The sequence below is a fragment of the Hemiscyllium ocellatum genome, chromosome 9 (assembly GCF_020745735.1).
Source record: "Hemiscyllium ocellatum isolate sHemOce1 chromosome 9, sHemOce1.pat.X.cur, whole genome shotgun sequence".
Taxonomy (NCBI): domain Eukaryota; kingdom Metazoa; phylum Chordata; class Chondrichthyes; order Orectolobiformes; family Hemiscylliidae; genus Hemiscyllium; species Hemiscyllium ocellatum.
Genome location: NC_083409.1, coordinates 103,081,113 through 103,101,097, shown reverse-complemented (window position 1 = coordinate 103,101,097; position 19,985 = coordinate 103,081,113). Strand labels below are relative to the sequence as shown.

Sequence of the window (19,985 nt, the reverse complement as noted above, 5' to 3'; positions counted from 1 at the left end):
CCACATGTAGTGACCCTTAAACAGTTACTGAACATTGCACCTCAGACCAGGCAGCTTTATTTGTAATCTCTTGACTTTAATGCCTGTAGTAATCAAATTTCGAAATTTGCCCTACTGGCATGCTCTCTCAGAGTAATCTAACGAGGAAGTAAAAGACAATTTCTGTCCTATTCCAAAGAAAGATTTGCATTTGATTTGCATTTTCCAGCATTACAGGTCATCCCAAAGCACTTTATGACAAATGAAGTACAATTTCTTTTCTTACTGTTGGAAATATACAAACAAGTAAAAGTCAACTTAACTCAAGGAGAGGTGATGGCCAAGTGGTATTATCACTGGATTGTTAGTCCAGACATCCAACGAACATTCTGGGGACCTGGATTTGAATCCCACCACAGCAGGTGGTGGAATTTGAGTTCAATTAAAAAAAACCTGAAATTAAGAATCTTGTGATGACCCTGAATCCATTATTGAATGTCAGGGGAAAAACCCATCTGGTTCAGTAATGTCCCTGAGGAAAAGAAACTCTCACCTAAGGTAAAGAGAGACATAGATAGAGTAGATAACCAGAGACTTTTCCCCCAGGGTAGAAATAGTTGTCTTGAGGAGCCATAATTTTGAGGTGATTGGAGGAAGGTATCGGGGAGATGTCAGAGGTAGGTTCATTACGCAGAATCGAGAGTGTGTTGCTGGAAAAGCACAGCACGACAGGCAGCATCTGAGGAGCATCTTTACGCAGAGAGTGGTGGGTATGTGGAATGCACTGCCGGTAGTGATAGTAGAGGCAGAGACATTAGGGGCATTTAAGTGACTGATGGACAAGCTCACGGACGGCAGTACATTGAGGTGTGCGGAGGTTAGGTTGATCTTAGATAAATGCTCGGCACAATATTGTGGGCCGAAGGGCCTGTACTGTGCTGTACTGTTCTATATTCTGTGTTCTTACCTGGTCTGGCCTACATGTGACTGCAGAACCATAGCAATGTGGTTGACTCTTAACTGCAGGATGGGCAATAAATGCCATCTTCATCCCATCAATGAACAAAAAAAACGAAATCTTTTCACCTGTGATATGTTGGATTCAATATAGTAGGCCACATAGTAACATAACAATGTTCAAACAACCAAGGCTCCATATAATTCCAATAGGAATTAAGCAATAACAGTGTAGCCTGCAGTGTTTCTGATAGATGGAAATATTTGTTGCAGGCTGGCAAAGTAGCATTTTATTTCTGTCTAGACCATGTTTCCCTAAGATTCATTGGAAGGGACTGGACTTTGGTGTGTGTGTATTTAAACAAAAATTGAAGAATTCCTTTTAAAACTTGGAAACCTGTCATTTCAATTCACAACCTTTTCTGGTCTATTTAAAAGAAAATACAGTGCTTTTTAAAATTGTTAATGCTTTCATAGCACTGAGATTAAAGAACAGGACCATGGTTTAAAGGATCTCCACGATATGAGAAATGATTTACAAAATGTAGAGGCGTGTTTTACAAAGAGCATAAATACTCAAAGAATTTTAACATTTTAAAGTGAATTATTTTCATGTAAGTCAGTGTTGCATGCATTAATGCAAAATGTAATTGGGTCAGTGAAACTGAACATGCTGTAGTATCCAAATTGCAAAAGTCCAGATGAGAGGAGTTTTTGACCAGTGTGATGATCAGATTTTTTTTACCTCATCATCCACACTAGACCTAGAGAATTACCATCTTAAAGAAAAAGAGCGCGGATAAAGCTGGCAAGTGTCTACCGATGACCTTCATGTGTCATGTTCCATTTTGGTCAGACAGTGGCATGGATAAAGTCACTTTCATGTAATTCAAACAAATCAACTTGAATGATATTAGAATTTTGAATACTGTATTTGACTCATAGAGTCAGAGCAGTGCACAGCATGGAAACAGACCTTTCAGTCCAACTCGTCTATGCCGACCGGATACTCTAAATTAATCTCATCCCATTTGTCAGCATATGGCCATATCCTTCTAAACCCTTCCTATTCATATACCCATCCAGATGCCTTTTGAATGTTGTAATTGAACCAGCCTCCACCACCACCTCTGATAGTTCATTCCATACACACAGCACCCTCTGCATGAAAAGGTTGCTCCTTGGAACCCTTGGTTCCTGTATGGATGTTTGTCTAATTTTTAGTCATTTATGTAAGCCTTATTTATGTAAAAAAGATTGTTACCTATACTTTTCAGTTCTCATTTTCCTGACCTCCGTAATATCTAAGTCGTCAAACTTCACTTGGTTAATTATTGCATTAACATTATTCAAGCAGTTGTTTTAATTTTAGTAAGATGATGAAGGGACTTGACGGTAGTCAAGTGACACCCACTCATTCATAATTATGATGCTCAATTGAGGTTTTGTGAACATATCCTGGCTACAGAATTTGATCCAAGCATTGGCATCAGAGTTGAGGCAAAGCATAGAGAAACCAACTTTGACATCAGCTGAGTATGACACCATGGAATCCTAGAAATATTAGTTCGTACGTGTCAAAGTGAACACCTTCCAACAGCCAGAACCATAGGCTTAGGCAAAAAGCAAGATGCTTGTGGTTGTTACAGACCAGATATTGATTGTCCCTTGGACTGTGACATTAAGCCAGACACTTCCAGCTATTTAATTTTAGTAAATATCCTCCCATTAGGATCTCCAGTTTGTGGTGATCCCTGTTGATTCTACAGTTCAGCTCTACTCGCAGCCCCTTTTTAATAGAACAACCCAAGCCATCCTTCTGATAGGGCTGTTTCACTTGGAAAAGAGAACTGAAAGGGGATCTGATTCAAGTATTCCAAATTTTGAGGGTTCTGGTCAAAGCTAGTCACCTCTCATTTCAGTGTGATTCAATATCTATGTTTTCATTTCCCCCACCTTCTAGATCAGGCTGTTCAACTGGATATGAACAGTGCTCAGCTCCAGCTGAAAATAAGCAGGAAGGGTCCAGCAGTTGAAGTTGTTGAAGCAGAGCAAAGTAAGTGGTGTAACGCAGAACACTTCCGCAGCTCTCTCAATGTACTTGCCACAGCAGGCTACATCACCGGACCTCACTACTGGGAGGTTAATGTGAAAGACATTCCTTCCTGGGCTGTGGGGATAGCCTACCTGAGTATTCCGCGCACATTTCCAGGAAGCAAACTGGGATCTGAGGAAAACTTGTGGGTGTTTTCTTGCTCGAAAAGAGGCCTTTATTATGCCCAACTCGACACCGAGGTGATGTATTTCCGCTATGAAAACCAACTGGAGAACATTGGAGTCTATCTGGACTGTGACAGTGACATCCTTGCTGTTTGTGATGCAGAATCAGTGCGGTGTTTGTACATGTTTTATTGTACACTAAAGGAAGTATAAGGAGCTTGAGTTCTGTGGAGTTTGCAATACTTCTAGTGCCTGTGAGAGGAGTTTGACAGGAGACTTGTGATTATCACACTCTCTTATTTTGAGGAATTCTGGATGAAGGCTGGGTGCTGAAATTGTACTTAACAGAGCACTGCCTCCAACATTCGATACAGCATCCAGAGTGGGATAGTCAGCTACTGAAGACTGTGGAGGAATGGACATCAATAAAGTAATGAACCAGATGGGTCTATGGATATTCAGAGACTTGGTAATGTTGGTATCCAGGGAAACATTATCTCTTTTGGGGACTGTGTTGAACAGATCAATTTGGGGTTACCTTTTGTGCTGCTATGAAGTTGCCTTTCTTCCTTTGAGTCCATGTTTATATGCATGTCTGTACAATATATATAGAATGAGTTTTAAAATAATTTATGTTTTGATTGTTACGAGCTCTTTAATAAAAGTATTGTTTGAAGATAGTATTGAGTATCAGAATTGGGAGGCCATGTTGTGGAAGTACAGACATTGGTTAGCCCGCTTTTGGAATATGGCATTCAATTCTGGTCCTCCTGTTGTCAGAAAGGTGTTGTTAAACTTGTGTTCAAAAAAGATTCACAAGGATGTGGCCAGGGTTGGAAGGTTTGAGCTATAGGGAGAGGATGAATAGGCTGGGTCTGTTTTCATTGGAGAGTCTGAGGTTGAGTGATAACCTTATAGAGCTTTATAAAATCATGAGGGGCATAGATAGGGTGAATAGCCAAGGTCATTCCCCCTGGATAAAGGAGTGCAAAACTAGAAGGCACAGGTTGAAGGTGAGAGGGGAACAATTTAAAAGGGACCTAAGGGGCAGCTTTTTCCACACAGAGGGTGGGGGGTGCGTGTATGGAATGAGCTGCCAGAGGAAGTGGTGGAGGCTGGTACAATATATAAAAGGTGTCTGGATGGGTATATGAACAGAAAGGGTTTAGAGGGTTATGGGCCAAATGCTGGCAAAGGGGACTGGAATAATTGAGGATATCTGGTTGGCATTGATGAGTTGGACCAAAGGGTCTTATTCAGTGCAGTACAGCTCTATGTCTGTATGACTGTGTAAGTGTAATTCACAGCAGGCTCTGTCATGAACAAGGAGATCACTGCTTATTGCAAACAAACGTACTCTTGAACAAATGACAACAAAAGTACACGAGTTTGCAGCTAAAAGTATATTTTTTAAATCTCGAAGCTCCACACACTCATCTATCAATAAGACAAACAAAGACAGACAGCTTAACAGAAACATTATAGGTGACAAAATACAGAGGGAAAATAAAAATCTATAGATCAATCCCGAAACTACAAGGGTAGATATTTTCTAATCAACCTGTACTGAGATATTGTTACACATCCTTTGGAGCAGGTGGGACTTGAACTTGGGTCTCCTGGTTCAGAGGTAGGGACACTGCATCACAAGAGTGCCAGACCAAAAAGGGTAGGATGAGTTTTTTCTCACACTTCTTTTGATTCTCAGTAATGATGACATGACATTGTGGCCGAGCAGTGGTCGATGTTTGATTGGGAACTGATCAAGTGGACCTCGGTCTTTTTTGTGTTTGGAATTCCTTCTCGAGGAATCATGGGAATTCTTTTCATCATTATTATTTACAGGCTTCGGGATGTGTCTCAATGCACTTTCTTGCAGGATTATGAACCTTCATCTTAAGCTGGTGCAAAAGTCTATTACCATAGTTTGTCATACAGCATAGAAACAAGCCCTTTGGCCCATCTTGTCTGTGCTGACCAATAAACACCAAACTACACTAATCCCATTTACCTGAAATTGATCCATAGCCTACTGTCTGGATAAGTGATGCTGGAAGAGCACAGCTGTTCAGGCAGCATCCAAGGAGCAATGAAATCAACGTTTCGGGCAAAAGTCCTTCAGCCTACTGTGCCCTTGCATTGTAAGTGCTCATCCAGATGCCTCATAAACATTGTGAGAGCATCTTCCTTCACCAACCCCTCAAACAGGCCATCCTATGTTTCTACCACCCTCTCGCTGAAAGCATTTTACATTTGATCGCCTCTCAGCCATGTACTCCTCACCTTAAGCTTATGCTCTCTGATCTGAGACATATCTGCCCTGGTTCTACTTGTGTCTTTCATAATTTTGTATACATTAGTCAGCCTCCAACCCTGCCTCCTCTGTCTAAGGAAAGCAAACCCAGTCTATCCAGTCCCCATCGTAATTAAGAAGTTTCAACCCCGGCAACGTCCTGGTGAATCTCCCCCACAGCCTCTCCAGTACAATCACATCCTTCCCGTTGTGTGGCAACAAGAACTGCACGCACTATTCTGTCTGGAGCTTACCTCTTCTACACCGCAGCTATGTTATATTCAGAGATTCTTGGTGCTGCTGTGTCTCCTAAAGTATCCAGCTCACTACACGCAAACGTAACTAAATCTTGTTTAATTGAAGTGTGTACCACAGAACCCCATTTGACCTTTGGGCTGTAAGAGCTCTCTCGGTATTTTACCAACACAGCAGCATGCAACTTCCATTTCCCAGTTTATAGTTCAAAGAAAAAGAAGAAATGTGGTTCCTCACAATGTGTTTTAATATGTTGCCTCACTCAATGCTGAGGAAAATAATTTCTTAAACTTGTTCCAGGGACCTAAATTATTTTAGATGCTTTCTGTAGAAGCCAGTTGGTTTTCATTGCAATTGTGAGTGTGAACTCATTTTTGAAGCTTTTTCTGGAAGTCATTGCTTTTTTTATTGTTCGTTCCAGATTATTACTCATGAGATTTCATATTTCCTGATCAACGACTGGACAATGTGTGGAGGAAAACATGCATTACTTATCTGCAGCACATCAAGGTTGTATGAGTCAGACATTGTTCAGGAGAAGGTTCAGAGATAATTAACTGCTTATTTTGTTCAACAGCAATGTACTTTGCAATTTAGTCTGGGCCTCCATATCACCTTTAGAAGTAATATCTTGCCCTCTACTAACTGGAATATTCCTCTGACGGAAGTTGAAGAATTTTTCCCTTTGTATTTACAGTAAACTAAGAGTCAAAGTTGGAGGAGGTCCAAGCTGCTGAGAGTTATAGTATACATCAAAGGAAGTTTATGACTGATTCCTATGATTGCCACAAACTTTAATGGGTTAGTTTTAGATTTGCTGACTGCATTTGACCCTAGTTAATGCCCAGATACTATCAGTTATATTGTACTTCTCTGTGAATTTACATAAATTCAACAGTTTAAGGTCTCATTTCCACATGGCAAATAGGCCACAGTGTGAACAATACATGGTGGCTGGCCAGCATTTCTTGCCCATCCCAAGCTGCTCTTGAAAGTGTGATGATAAACCAGGATAAAGTACATTAGCAGAGATTCCGCTCTCTGTAACCGTCTCCAATACCAGGTAGTGATATATCCAGAGAGAATGCTCTCAATGGCACATCTATAAAAGTTGAAAATGTGTTGCTGGTTAAAGCACAGCAGGTCAGGCAGTATCCAAGGAATATAGAACATAGAACATAGAAAGATACAGCGCAGTACAGGCCCTTCGGCCCTCGATGTTGTGCCGACCGAATCCTACCTAACCTACACTAGCCCAATAACTTCCAAATGCCTATCCAATGCCCGCTTAAATGACCATAAAGAAGGAGAGTTCACCACTGCTACTGGCAGGGCATTCCATGAACTCACAACCCGCTGTGTAAAGAATCTACCCCTAACATCTGTCCTATACCTACCACCCCTTAATTTAAAGCTGTGTCCCCTAGTAACACCTGACTCCATTAGCGGTAAAAGGTTCTCAGTGTCGACCCTATCTAAACCCCTAATCATCTTATACACCTCTATCAAATCTCCCCTAAACCTTCTCTTCTCCAATGAGAACAGCCCCAAGTGCCTCAGCCTTTCCTCATAAGATTTTCCTACCATTCCAGGCAACATCCTGGTAAACCTCCTCTGCACTCGTTCCAATGCCTCCACATCCTTCCTATAGTATGGCAACCAAAACTGCACACAATACTCCAGATGAGGCCGCACCAGAGTCTTATACAGTTGCAACATGACCTCAGGACTCCGGAACTCAATTCCTCTACCAATAAAGCCCAGTACACCATATGCCTTCCTCACAGCACTATTTACCTGGGTGGCAACTTTCAGAGATCTGTGTACATGGACACCAAGATCCCTCTGCTCATCCACACTACCAAGTAGCCTACCATTAGCCCAGTAATCCATCATCTTGTTACTCCTACCAAAGTGAATGACTTCACACTTAGCTACATTGAATTCCATTTGCCACCTTTCTGCCCAGCTCTGCAACTTATCTATATCCCGCTGTAACCTACCACTTCCTTCCTCACTATCCACAACTCCACCGACTTTTGTGTCATCCGCAAACTTGCTTACCCAGCTTTCAAGCCCTTCCTCTAGATCATTTATAAAGATAACAAAAAGCAATGGTCCCAAAACAGATCCTTGTGGTACACCGCTAGTAACTGCACTCCAAGATGAACTTAGTCCATCAACTACTACCCTCTGTCTCCTTCCAGCCAGCCAATTCCTAATCCAAACCTCTAATGTATCCTCAATGCCATACCTCCGTAGTTTTAGCATTAGCCTACCATGGGGAACCTTATCGAACGCCTTACTAAAATCCATATACACAACATCTACTGCTTTACCCTCGTCCACTTCCTTAGTCACCTTCTCAAAGAACTCAATAAGGTTTGTGAGGCACGACCTGCCCTTCACAAAACCATGCTGGCTATCCTTGATCACGTTATTCCTATCCAGATGTTCATAAATCTTATCCCTTACCATTCTCTCTAAGACTTTGCCCACCACTGAAGTCAGACTCACTGGCCTATAGTTACTAGGGCTATCCCTACTCCCTTTCTTGAACAAGGGGACCACATTCGCTATCCTCCAGTCCTCTGGTACTATTCCCGTTGACAATGACGACATAAAAATCCAGGCCAATGGCTCTGCTATCTCCTCCCTAGCTTCCCATAGGATCCTAGGGTAAATGCCATCAGGCCCAGGAGACTTATCTATTTTCATCCTCTCCAATATTCCCAGAACCTCTTCCCTGCATATTTCCAGGCCATCCATTCTAATCATTTGTGACTCCATATTCACGTCAGCAACAGTGTCCTGTTCCTGAGTGAATACTGATGAAAAGTATTGATTTAGTGTCTCTCCAATCTCCTCCGCCTCCACACACAACTTCCCACTACTATCCTTGACTGGACCGATACCTACCCTAGTCATCCTTTTATTCCTGACATACCTATAGAAAGCCTTTGGGTTTTCCCTAATCCTACCAGCTAAAGACTTTTCATGTCCCCTTCTCGCTTCTCTTAGCACTCTCTTTAGATTCTTCCTGGCTACCTTATAACTCTCTATCGCCCCAACTGAACCTTCACGCCTCATCTTTACATATGCCGCCTTCTTCCCTTTCACAAGGGATTCCAATTCCTTACTAAACCACGGCTGCCTCACAAGGCCCTTTACACCATGCCTGACTGGTACATACTTATCGAGGACACGTAGTAGCTGCTCCTTGAACAATCCCCACATCTCATTAGTGTTCTTCTCTTGAAGCCTGTTTTTCCAATCCACACATCCTAAGTCATGCCTCACTGCATCATAATTTCCCTGCCCCCAGCTATAACTCTTGCCCTGCGGCGCACACTTATCCCTCTCCATCACTAAAGTAAAAGTCACCGAGTTGTGGTCACTGTCCCCGAAGTGCTCACCTACCTCCAAGTCTAACACCTGGCCTGGTTCATTACCTAGAACCAAATCCAGTATAGCCTCACCTCTTGTTGGCCTGTCTACATATTGTGTCAGGAAACCCTCCTGCACACATTGGACAAACACCGACCCATCTAATGAACTCGAGCTATAGCTCTCCCAGTCAATATCTGGGAAGTTAAAGTCCCCCATAACAACCACCCTGCTACCTTCACTCTTCCTGAATCATCCTCGCAATATTATCCTCTACTTCTCTAGGACTATTAGGAGGCCTGTAGAAAACACCTAACAGGGTGACCTCACCTTTCCTATTTCTAACCTCAGCCCAAACTACCTCAGATGGCAAGTCCTCTTCCATCGTCCATTCCACTGCTGTAATACTATCTTTGACAAGTAATGCCACACCTCCCCCTTTTTTACCCCCATGTCTGATCCTACTAAAACATTTAAACCCTGGAACCTGCAACAGCCATTCTTGTCCCTGTTCTACCCACGTCTCTGTAATGGCCACAACATCGAAGTCCCAGGTACCAACCCATATGCTGCCTGACCTGCTGTGCTTTAACCAGCAACACATTTTCAACTGTGATCTCCAGCATCTGCAGACCTCACTTTTTACTCGAAGATTTTAACCTACTGCGAATCCTCTTGCAAGGATGCCTTCCTTGAAGAAGCTCTCTTCCTCCCTCTACAAGGATTTCAGTGAGTCTCTCTCTCACTGCACCCCCCAGGTCCTCATTCCTGATGAAGGGCTTATGCCCGAAACGTCGAATTTCCTATTCCTTGGATGCTGCCTGACCTGCTGTGCTTTAACCAGCAACACATTTTCAACTGTGATCTCCAGCAATGGCAGACCTCACTTTTTACATCTATAAAAGTTGGCAAGAGTATTTGCCGTCGTGCCAAATTTCCTGAGCTGCCTGAAGGAAAAGAGACGTTGTTGGGCCTTTGTAACCAGTGTGTCCACATGAAGAGTCCAAGGAAGCTTGTTGTTGATGACCACTACCAGGAGCTTGACACTCTCCACTCGTTCCACCTCTGTGCTGTTAATGTGTAGGGGGTCATGAGTAACATCTGTCGAAAGTCAATAATGAGTTCCTTGGTTTTGACGGCATTGGGAGCGAGATTGTTCTCAGTGCACCATTTTTCCAGGTCTTCCACCTTCCTTCTGTAGTCTGTTTCGTCACCATCTGAGATTTGACCGACTATGGTGGTGTCATCAGTGAACCTGTAGATGGCATTAGTCTGGTATTTAGTGACACAGTCATGGGTATACAGTGAGTCATTGGTATACAATATTATGGTGTTAAAAAACTGCTGAAGGTGATTTCCTTATTATACAGCATCAGATATCAGCAATAAATGCACAATTGACCTAAAGTGCTTTGATGGAGATCAATATAAATTGCAGTAACTTCAGAGAGGTGTCAGTTGGGACTAAAGGGTGCTCTGGTTGGATTTCAAAAATGAAATCTATGAAGATATTTCTCCTCTTCCTCGTGAGCTTGGTTTGTATCTGTGCTGTAAGCTGTTCTGATGTGAAACTGGTGAATAATGGTTACGAAAATGTCGTCATCGCTATTAACCCTGGAATACCACAGGATCCAATGCTCATTACAAAAATTCAGGTAGGACCAGTAGCTGAATCCCTTTTGCAATTATTGACTGTGTTTAGTAGTTTCATTTATCATTGATACTGGAGGTTAAGCAATTGAAAGAGACTTCTTAAACAATCTGGCATTTGATGAGTGTTCTTTTGTGGCCATCCATGGGCTTGTGTGTTACAGAAACGTCCAACATTCAGCTGTCTCAATCCTGTCATCAAACCCAATTACTCTCTGTCTGGGTCTGTGGTTTAGTTTGATCTACCCACCTTGTAGCCAATAGGTTGTTCCTGCAAGTTCAATTCCCATATTGGCTCAGGTTACCATGAAGGTCCAACTTTCTCAATCTCTCCCCTCACCTCTGGCACGGTGACCCTCAGGTTAAACTCACCAGCAGTCATCTCTCTCTAACATGAGAGTAACCTTACAGTCCCATGGGGCTAAGTCGACTTTTCCTTTTAGTTTAACTCCTGGCATGTAATCATCTAAACCCCCAATCAGTCAGAAGAGCACTGCTGTGTTGCCATTGTTTGGTCAGACATGATCATCCCATAGATTGAGAGAGCAGCTCACCATGAGCCAAGTAGAAAGAATCTCTCATTTCCCAGTGACAACCCTGTCCCTGTAACTAGCCACAATTAGATACGTTGCCTTGTTAATTAATTTGCTTTTACCAATGATAATAATGCATTAATAAACAGGGTCTCTTCAATCAATGAAGGAAACATTCAAGTCAGTAAGGTGTTAAATGAAGATATTGGTGAAGCAGGTTTGAAGGAGTGCACTATCTCACAAGGCAGTGTTAGTTTCTTAGGAAAGTTTTCATCAATGATTCATCAGTTAGACTGTGGTGAAGGTAGTGGGTTATAGAGAGAGAATGATGCTTCACTTGTATTAATCTCACCATTGCCATTGAGCCATAGAGCTGTACGAGATGGAAACAGACCCTTTGGTCCAACTCATCCGTGCTGACCAGATATCCTAAATTAATCTAGTTTTTAATCCATTTACCAGCATTTGGCTCATATCCCTCTAAACCATTCACATTCATATACCTTCACAAATGCTTTTTATATATTGGAATTGGACCAGCTTCCACCACCTCCTCTAGCAGCTCATTCCATACACACATCACTCCCTGCATGGAAAGTTGCCCCTTAGATCCCTTTTAAAACATTGCTCTCTCACCTTAAATCTATGCCCTCTCGTCTTGGTCTCCCCCACCCCAGGGAAATTACCTTGTCTATTTACCCTAAATATGCCCCTCATTTTTTTTTAAACCTCTATAAGGTTACCCCTCAACCTCAGACACTCCAGGGAAATTAGCCCCAGACTATTCAGCCTCTCTCTATAGCTCAAACCCGTAATTCTGGCAACATTCTTGTGAATCTTTTTTGAATCCTTTCAATTTTCACAACAGCCTTCTGGGAGCAATGAGACCAGAATTGCATGCAGTATTCCAAAAGTGGCCTTACCAATGTTCTGCATGGCCGAAACATGACCTCCCAATTCCTACACTCAATGCACTGACCAATTAAGGAAAACATACCAAATGCCTTCTTATGTTGTTAAAAATCAAACAACACTAGGTTATAGTCCCACAGGTTTATTTTGAAGCACTAGCTTTCTGAGCGCTGCACCTTCATAAGGTTGTTGTGGATATAAGGTCATCAGACATAGAATTTATAGCAAAAGATTGCAGTGTGATGCAACTGAAATGATATATTGAGCAAACCTGGATTGTTTGTTAAGTCTTTCATCTTTTGGAATGGATTGCAGGTTTCAGTTCATTTATATTTAAGTCCCAGGAAATCTTTTAAGTCACCTTCTCAAGATAGCTTAAGGTTTTATAACAAAAGATGACATCTCAGCTCAGGCAATGCATGAAAGGTATGAGGTCAGAGTCTGCCTGTATCCCAATTGAGTTAGACTGGTTCTTTTTCCAAAGTGGAATTTACAAAATATTACATGTATTGACTGCCTGCAGATTGTCAATTCTTTTGAGCAAAATACAATATATCTGCAAATATAATTCTGCAAATACAAATTCACCCCATAGTCTTATAGGGTGTGTTCGTGCATGAGAGAGAGAGAGTGGGTGTGTGCATGCGAGTGTGCATGTGTGAGTGTGGGTTCACGTGAGAGAGTGTGTGTTTGCATGTGTGAAAGCTTGGTAAAGTGTGCGTGTGGGTGTGATGGAGTATAGGCCCATGAGACGGTATGTGTGGATATGTGTGTGTGTGTGTGTGTGTGTGTGTATGCGCGTGTGTGTATATATGTATATGAGAGAGAGAGAGCGTGTCTATGAGAGAGGATCTGTGAATGTGTAAGAGTGTGTGTGTGAGAGAGTGTATAGTGCAGTGGGGTCAGCTGTAGTGTAACATTGAACCCAAAGACCCGGTTGAGGCCATCCCCGTGGTTATTGAACTTAGCTCTCAGTTTCTGCTTGGCAACTTTGCGTTCTTGCATTATGAACAATCCAGGTTTATTTACTATATCATTTCAGTTCCATCACACTGAAATGTTTTGCTATTACCTCTGTTTCATATGATCTTATACTCCACAAACACCTGATGAAGGAGCAGTGCTCCAAAAGCTCGTGCTTCCAAGCAAACCTGTTGGACAATAACCTGGAGTTGTGTGATTGTTAACTTTCTCCACCCCAGTCCAACACTGGCTCCTCCACATCTTAAATTAATCTGTTGGACTATAAACTGAGATTATCTCTTAACATTCCATGGTGTGGCCAAATTTTGTTTTACAATTCCTTGTTGAGTGTAAAGAGGCATTTTGCCATGTCAGATTGTACAGAAAAGTTGCAGTATAAGTTTATTAATGCCGGCCATTCTTCCCCTACACAAAGTCAATTTTAAAGTCGATGAAATATGTTGATAATATTTTATATGCTGAAGAAGTTGTTGCCAATTTTGCGTGAGAGTACATTGATTAAAAATTTTCACAACACCTGTCTTTTGTTTAGGAAATGGTGAGGTCAGCTTCAAACTTCTTGTACAAAGCCACCAAACATCGAGCTTATTTCCGAGATGTGAAAATCCTATTGCCCATCACCTGGAGTTCACAGCCCCACTATCAGAGACCAAGCACCCAGTCTTATGAAAAGGTAAAAGCTGAAATAATGATATTGTTACATTACATTTTTCCTATTTCATGGGGCAGTCTATCAGCCACGCTAATCTACTCTTAAATATATTTTAATACTTGACTTTGTGAAAAATTGGCAATTGCATCTCTAATGATCTATCTTTTATTTTATTTAACCAAATGATCCAAGACAGTGTTTAGAAAACACTTTCTGCTTTACCTTGGATGTTGCTGACTGGCCCAATGCACATTGGATTATGGAACATAGAACATAGAGCATTACAGCTCAGTACAGGCCCTTTGGCCCTCGATGTTGCGTTGACCTGTGAAATTAATCTGATGCCCATCTGACATACGGTGTATGTCCAATGTTTTGAAGGACAATTTCATAAAAATGTATTTTGTTTCCTTAGAATTTCAAACAAATATAGGCCTATTACTATTACTCATTTTTCTTTTCCGCTTTGCTGTCTCTGGACCATGCTTTTGCAGTTTATATTTAACAGTAGTTTGTGGATGATCTTATTCCCTGGTGTTATTTCCTCAATTCATCTTTTTCTAGGCTAATGTGATCATTGCTAACCCACATGCTCAGTATGGAGATGACCCATACACTCTGCAGTATGGCCAATGTGGTGACAAGGGCCGGTACATTCACTTTACCCAAAACTTCATGTTAGATGACGCCCTGATCCAAGTTTATGGTGACAGAGGTAACAACTTTACAGGATATTCCTTCCATCTGTGTAGTTGACTATAATCCCTTCCTCTTTCACTGGAAACACACTTGCATTTGTCCTTAGCTTGGTGAAATTGATCAAAGCCTTACTTTGCAGAATCATACTTGGAGTCACAGAGATGTGCAGATATTCTAAATTAATCTAGTCCCATTTGCCAGCATTTGGCTCATATCCCTCCAAACCCTTCCTGTTCATACACATGTCCAGATGCAATTTCAATGTTAGAATTGTACCAGCCTCTACCATTTCCTCTGGCAGCTCATTCCATATGCACATCACACTCTGTGTGAAAAAGCTGCCCCTTACGTTACATTTGAGCCTTTTCCCTCTCACCTTAAACCTATGCCCTCTAGTTTTGGACACCCCCTACCTAGGGGAAAAGACCTTGACTATTTACCCAACCTGCCCCTCATGATTGGAGGTGCCAGTGTTGGACTGAGGTGTACAAAGTTAAAAATCACACACCACATTATAGCTAAACAGGTTTATTTGGAAGCACTTGATCAGTGCTCCGAAAGCTAGTGCTTCAAAATAAACCTGATGAACTGTAACCTGGTGTTGTGTGATTTTTAACTTTGTAAATGTGCCTAATGATTTTATAAACCTCTATGAGTCCATCCCTCAGCCTCCAATTCTCCAGGAAAAACAATCCCAACCTACTCAGCCTCTCCCGATAGCTCAAACCCTCCAACACTGGCAACATTCTTGTAAATCTTTGCTGAACCTTTTTAAGTTTCACAACACCTTTCATAGAGCAGGGAGGCAAGAATTGAACACAGTATTCCAAACGTACCGTTTAGCTTTGAGTGAAATACATGTTGTCATGAATGTTTCTATTTTTACAGGTGGTGTATTAGTCCATGAATGGGCTCACCTTCGGTGGGGAGTGTTTGATGAATACAATGACCTGATACCCTTTTATGCTGTTGGCGATACATATGAGGCAACCAGGTTGGCTATTCTTCAATTCTGATGGCAGAACTGTTTTGCAGCTGAAAAGTCCCACTGTTGTGCAGTCTATAGTGGAGAACATTCTGACAAAAGATTACACATTAGTAGGCAGAGTTTTTGAATCCCTTACAGGGCACATGGAGGCTATTTAGCCTGTCAACCTGGCATTGACCCTTTGAAGAGCACCCCCGCATCTTACCTCCTTAACCTTTGCATTCTCCATGGCTAATCCACCTAACTGACACATCCCTGAACACAATAGGCAATTTAGCATCACCAATCCACCTAACCTGCACATCTTTGGACTGAGGGAGAAAGCCATGCCACCCAGAGGAAGTCCACAGAGACGGGGGGGGGGGGGGGGGGGGGGGGGGGCGAATGTGTAGACTTCATACAGACAGTCACCGAAGGCTGGAATGGAATCTGGGTCCCTGGGGTGCTGTGAGGAAACAGTGTGAATCACTCAGCCACCTCCAAATGTTCTTCCCCATTGATTGATGTGGGCAAGGGCGAAAAGGTTGGAGAAATACATTTTGCACTTTCCCTTTAGGGTTTAAGTAGTGAGTTCTGAACCCCCTAATGATGTACAACTGGCCTATTTCCATGCTTTTGCCCCTCAATATTAACTGAACTGACCTAATTTTGATTCAAAATGAAAATCGAAAGAATTGCAGATGCTGTAAATCAGAAACAACAACAGAAGTTTCTGAAAAAGCTCAGCAGGTCTGGCATCTTCTGTGAAGAGAAATCAACATTAACCTTTTGTGTCCGGTGACCCTTCCTCAGAACTGATGGGAGTTAGGAAAATGTCGGTTTATATGCAGAAGATAGGGTGGAGGGAGAGGGTAAGGAATAAACAATAGGTGGGGATAGAGCCCAAAGAGAGGGAAGAGCAGTTGGACAGACAAAGGAGTGGATAACAATCTGGCTGGGAGGGTGAATAGCTGTTAATGGGGACAGTTAGTGACTATGGAGCTGCTTACACTCTGTCTCCTTCCACTTCTTCATCCTCACAAGGTGACATTGACAAATCACCACTCTCACCGTAACATTCAGACTGATATTCTGAACTTTTAACTTCGTTATATTTCTAATTTATTTCTCTGACCTATAATGCTGGGCTATTTATACCTTTACTTTCCTTTGTTTTGTTTCCAATGTATTTGATCTTAAGTATCTGTACTTAGGTACCATTATGCCTGAGATGGTGCTGTAATGCAGCAATGGCAAATTTTTCACTGTACCCATTTGTGTACATGATAATAAAACTAAATCAATGCAATTCAATTTCTTCTTAGCCATCCTGTCTGTCTGTGATGCAGCTTTCAAATAACTATGTATCTGAACACCTAGCTCTCTGCTCAACAACAACCCAGGACCCTCCCGTTAATTGGATAAGTTTTGTCATTTTTTTTACGAAAATGCAATCCTTCCCATTTATCCAAAATAGAATCGTAGAGTCATAGAGATTACAGCATGGAAACAGATCCTTCCATCCAACATATCCATGCTGACCAGATATCCTAAACTAATCTAGTCCTATTTGCCAACACTTGTCCCATATCCCTCTGAACCCTTCCTATTCATATACCCATCCAGATGTCTTTTAAATGTTGTGATTGTACCAACCTCCACCACTTTCTCTGGCATCTCATTCCATACATGCATCATCCTCTATGGAAAAAGCTGTCCCTTAGGTCCCTTTCATATCTTTCCCCTCTCATCATAAGTCTATGTCCTCTAGTTCTGGTTTCGCCCGCTCTGGGGAAAAGACCTTTTATTTAAACTGTCCATGCCCCTCATAATTTTATAAACCTCTGTAAGGTCATCCCATCAGCCTCTGGTGCTCCAGGGTAAAGAGCCCCAACCTATTCAGCCCTCCCTATAGCTCAAACACTCCTACCCTGGCAACATTTTTGTAATTTTTTTTCTGACCTCTTTGAAGTTTCACAACATCCTTCCAATATCAGGGAGACCAGAATTACATGCAATGTTCCAACAGTTGCCTAACCAATGTCCCATACAGCTGCAACATGATCTCCCAAATGTAATCTTTGATAACCCTCTTCACTGTCCTCCATATAACCAATTTTGCTGTCATCCATTAATTATGCCTCCTAAATTCTCAGACAAATTGATTATAAAAATGAGAAACAACAGTGGACCCAGCACCGATCCTGGAGGAACACTGCGTATCACAGGCCTCCACCACCACCCTCTCTCTCCTCCCATTGAGCCAATTTTGTATCCAATTGGCAGGCTCTCCCTGAATCCCACGTGATCAAACTTTACTAACCAGTCTACAATAAGGAACCTTTTCAAAGGTTTACTGTAGACCCTGAGACAATGTTCAATACTTTGCCCTCATCTATCTTTTTGGTCACATCCTCAAAAATCTCAGTCAAGTTTGTGAGACACAATTTCTCAGACACAAAGCCACACTGACTGTCCCTAATCAGTCCTTGGCTCTCCGAATGTATGTAAATCATATCTCTTTGAAACCATACCAACAACTTAAACTCAGCACTCTTATAGTGCCCAGGCTTCTCCTTACAGTCTTTCTTAAATAAAGGCACAAAATTAGCCACCCTCCAGTCCTCCGGCACCTCATCCATAGCTGTAGATGATAGGTGCCCCTCAAGTTTTTCCCCTTGCCTCCCACAATGTCTTGGGACACCCTTGATCGGGTCTTAGAGATTTATCCTTCTTTATGTTTATTTTAAGAATTGCAGCAGCTCTTCCTCTGTAATATGGACTGTTTTAAAGATATCGATATTTATTTCCACAAATTTCCTTGTCTCCGTGTCTTTTCCCACAATAGTTACTGATGTGTAATATGCATTTAAGTATCTCTCCTATTTCCTGTGGTTCCACATGTAGATGATCTTGTTGACCTATTAGGAATCTTATTCTCTCTCTAGTTGCTGTTTTACTCTTCATGTATTTGTAGAATCTCTTTGAATTATCCTTCATATTATCTGCCAAGGCTATCTCATACCTCATTTTTGCCCTCCTGACTTACCTCTTAAGAATGCCCCATACACCCCTTATGCCCTTCAAGAGATTCACTTCATCCCAGTTCTCTATACCTAACATCTGCTTCCTTCTTATTCTTACCAAAGCTTCAATATCTTCATTCATCCATTGTCCTCTGCTCCTACCAGCCTTACCCTTCACTCAAGGGTAGATACTGACTCTCAACTCTCATAAAAAAGAACAATGAACAAAGAAAATTTACAGTGCAGGAACAGGCCCTTCAGCCCTCCAAGCCTGAGCCAATCCAAATGTACTGTCTCAACCTGTCGGTCAACTCCTAAGCATTTGTATCCTTCTGCTCCCAACCTACTCATGCATCTGTCCAAATGCATCTTAAATGAATCTATCATGCTTGTCATTACCAGCTCTGCTGGCAACGCATTCCAGATGCCCACCACTCTCTGTGTGAAGTACTTGCTGCTTGTATCCCCCTTAATGTTTCCACCACTCACCTTGAAAGCATGACCTCTCATTATTGAATCCTTCACCCTGGGAAAAACTTGACTCTATCCACCCTGTGTATACCCTTCATGATTTTGTAAACCTCAATCAGGTCCCCCCTTTTTTCTAATGAAAATAAACCTAACTTACTCAACCTCTCTTCATAGCTAGCACCTTCCATACCAGGCAACATCCTCGTAAACCTTCTGTGCACCCTCCCCAAAGCGTCCACATCCTTTTGGTAATGTGGTGACCAGAACTGTACATAGTATTCCAAATGCAGCCGAACCAATGTCTTGTACAATGTTAACATGACTTGCCAGCTCCTATACGCAATATCCCGTCCAATGAAGGCAAGCATACCATATGCCTTCTTGACCACTCTATCCACCTGTGTAGCAACCTTCAGGGTACAATGGACCTGCACTCACAGATCTCTCTGCCCATCAACTTTTCCCAAGGCTCTTCCATTCACTGTATAAATTGCTCTATAATTAGACTTGCCTAAATGCATCACCTCACATTTGTCTGAATTGAAAGCCATCTGCCACCTTTTTGCCCAATTCTCCAGTCTATCTATATCTACATCCTCCTGTATTCTCTGACTGTCCCCTATGCTTTCTGCTCCTCCACCAATCTTTGTGTCATCTGCAAACTTGCTGATCACACCAACAGTGCTCTCTTCTAGATCATTTATCTAAATCTCATAGTCTGACTTTAGAAAGCCTCCCATTTGCCAGTTATCCCTTTACCCATGAACAGTATATTCCAGTCAATGTTTGAAGGTTCCTATCTCATTCTGTCAAAATTGGCCTGGTTCCAATTAAGTACTTTAAATTTTATTCAGGGACTATCCTTTTCCATAATAGTTTTAAAGTAACAGAATTATGATCACTGGTCCCAAGTGCTCCCCCACTAACACGTCACTCACTTGCCCTGCCTTATTTCCCAAAAGAAGGTCAAGTCTTGCTCCTTCTCTAATCGGCACATCTG

General features: G+C 42.0%; 1 protein-coding gene across 1 annotated transcript in view; it reads left to right on the top strand.

Annotated features, from left to right (window-relative positions):
• The first annotated feature begins 10,584 nt into the window (after positions 1-10,584).
• Positions 10,585-19,985, top strand: part of LOC132818553 (calcium-activated chloride channel regulator 1-like) — a 37,187-nt gene continuing 27,786 nt past the window's right edge. The window contains exons 1-4 of the mRNA XM_060829611.1: positions 10,585-10,746; positions 13,703-13,843; positions 14,387-14,537; positions 15,410-15,515. Of these exons, the coding sequence (XP_060685594.1) occupies positions 10,585-10,746; positions 13,703-13,843; positions 14,387-14,537; positions 15,410-15,515 (560 nt within the window). The remainder of the gene's footprint in view (positions 10,747-13,702; positions 13,844-14,386; positions 14,538-15,409; positions 15,516-19,985) is intronic.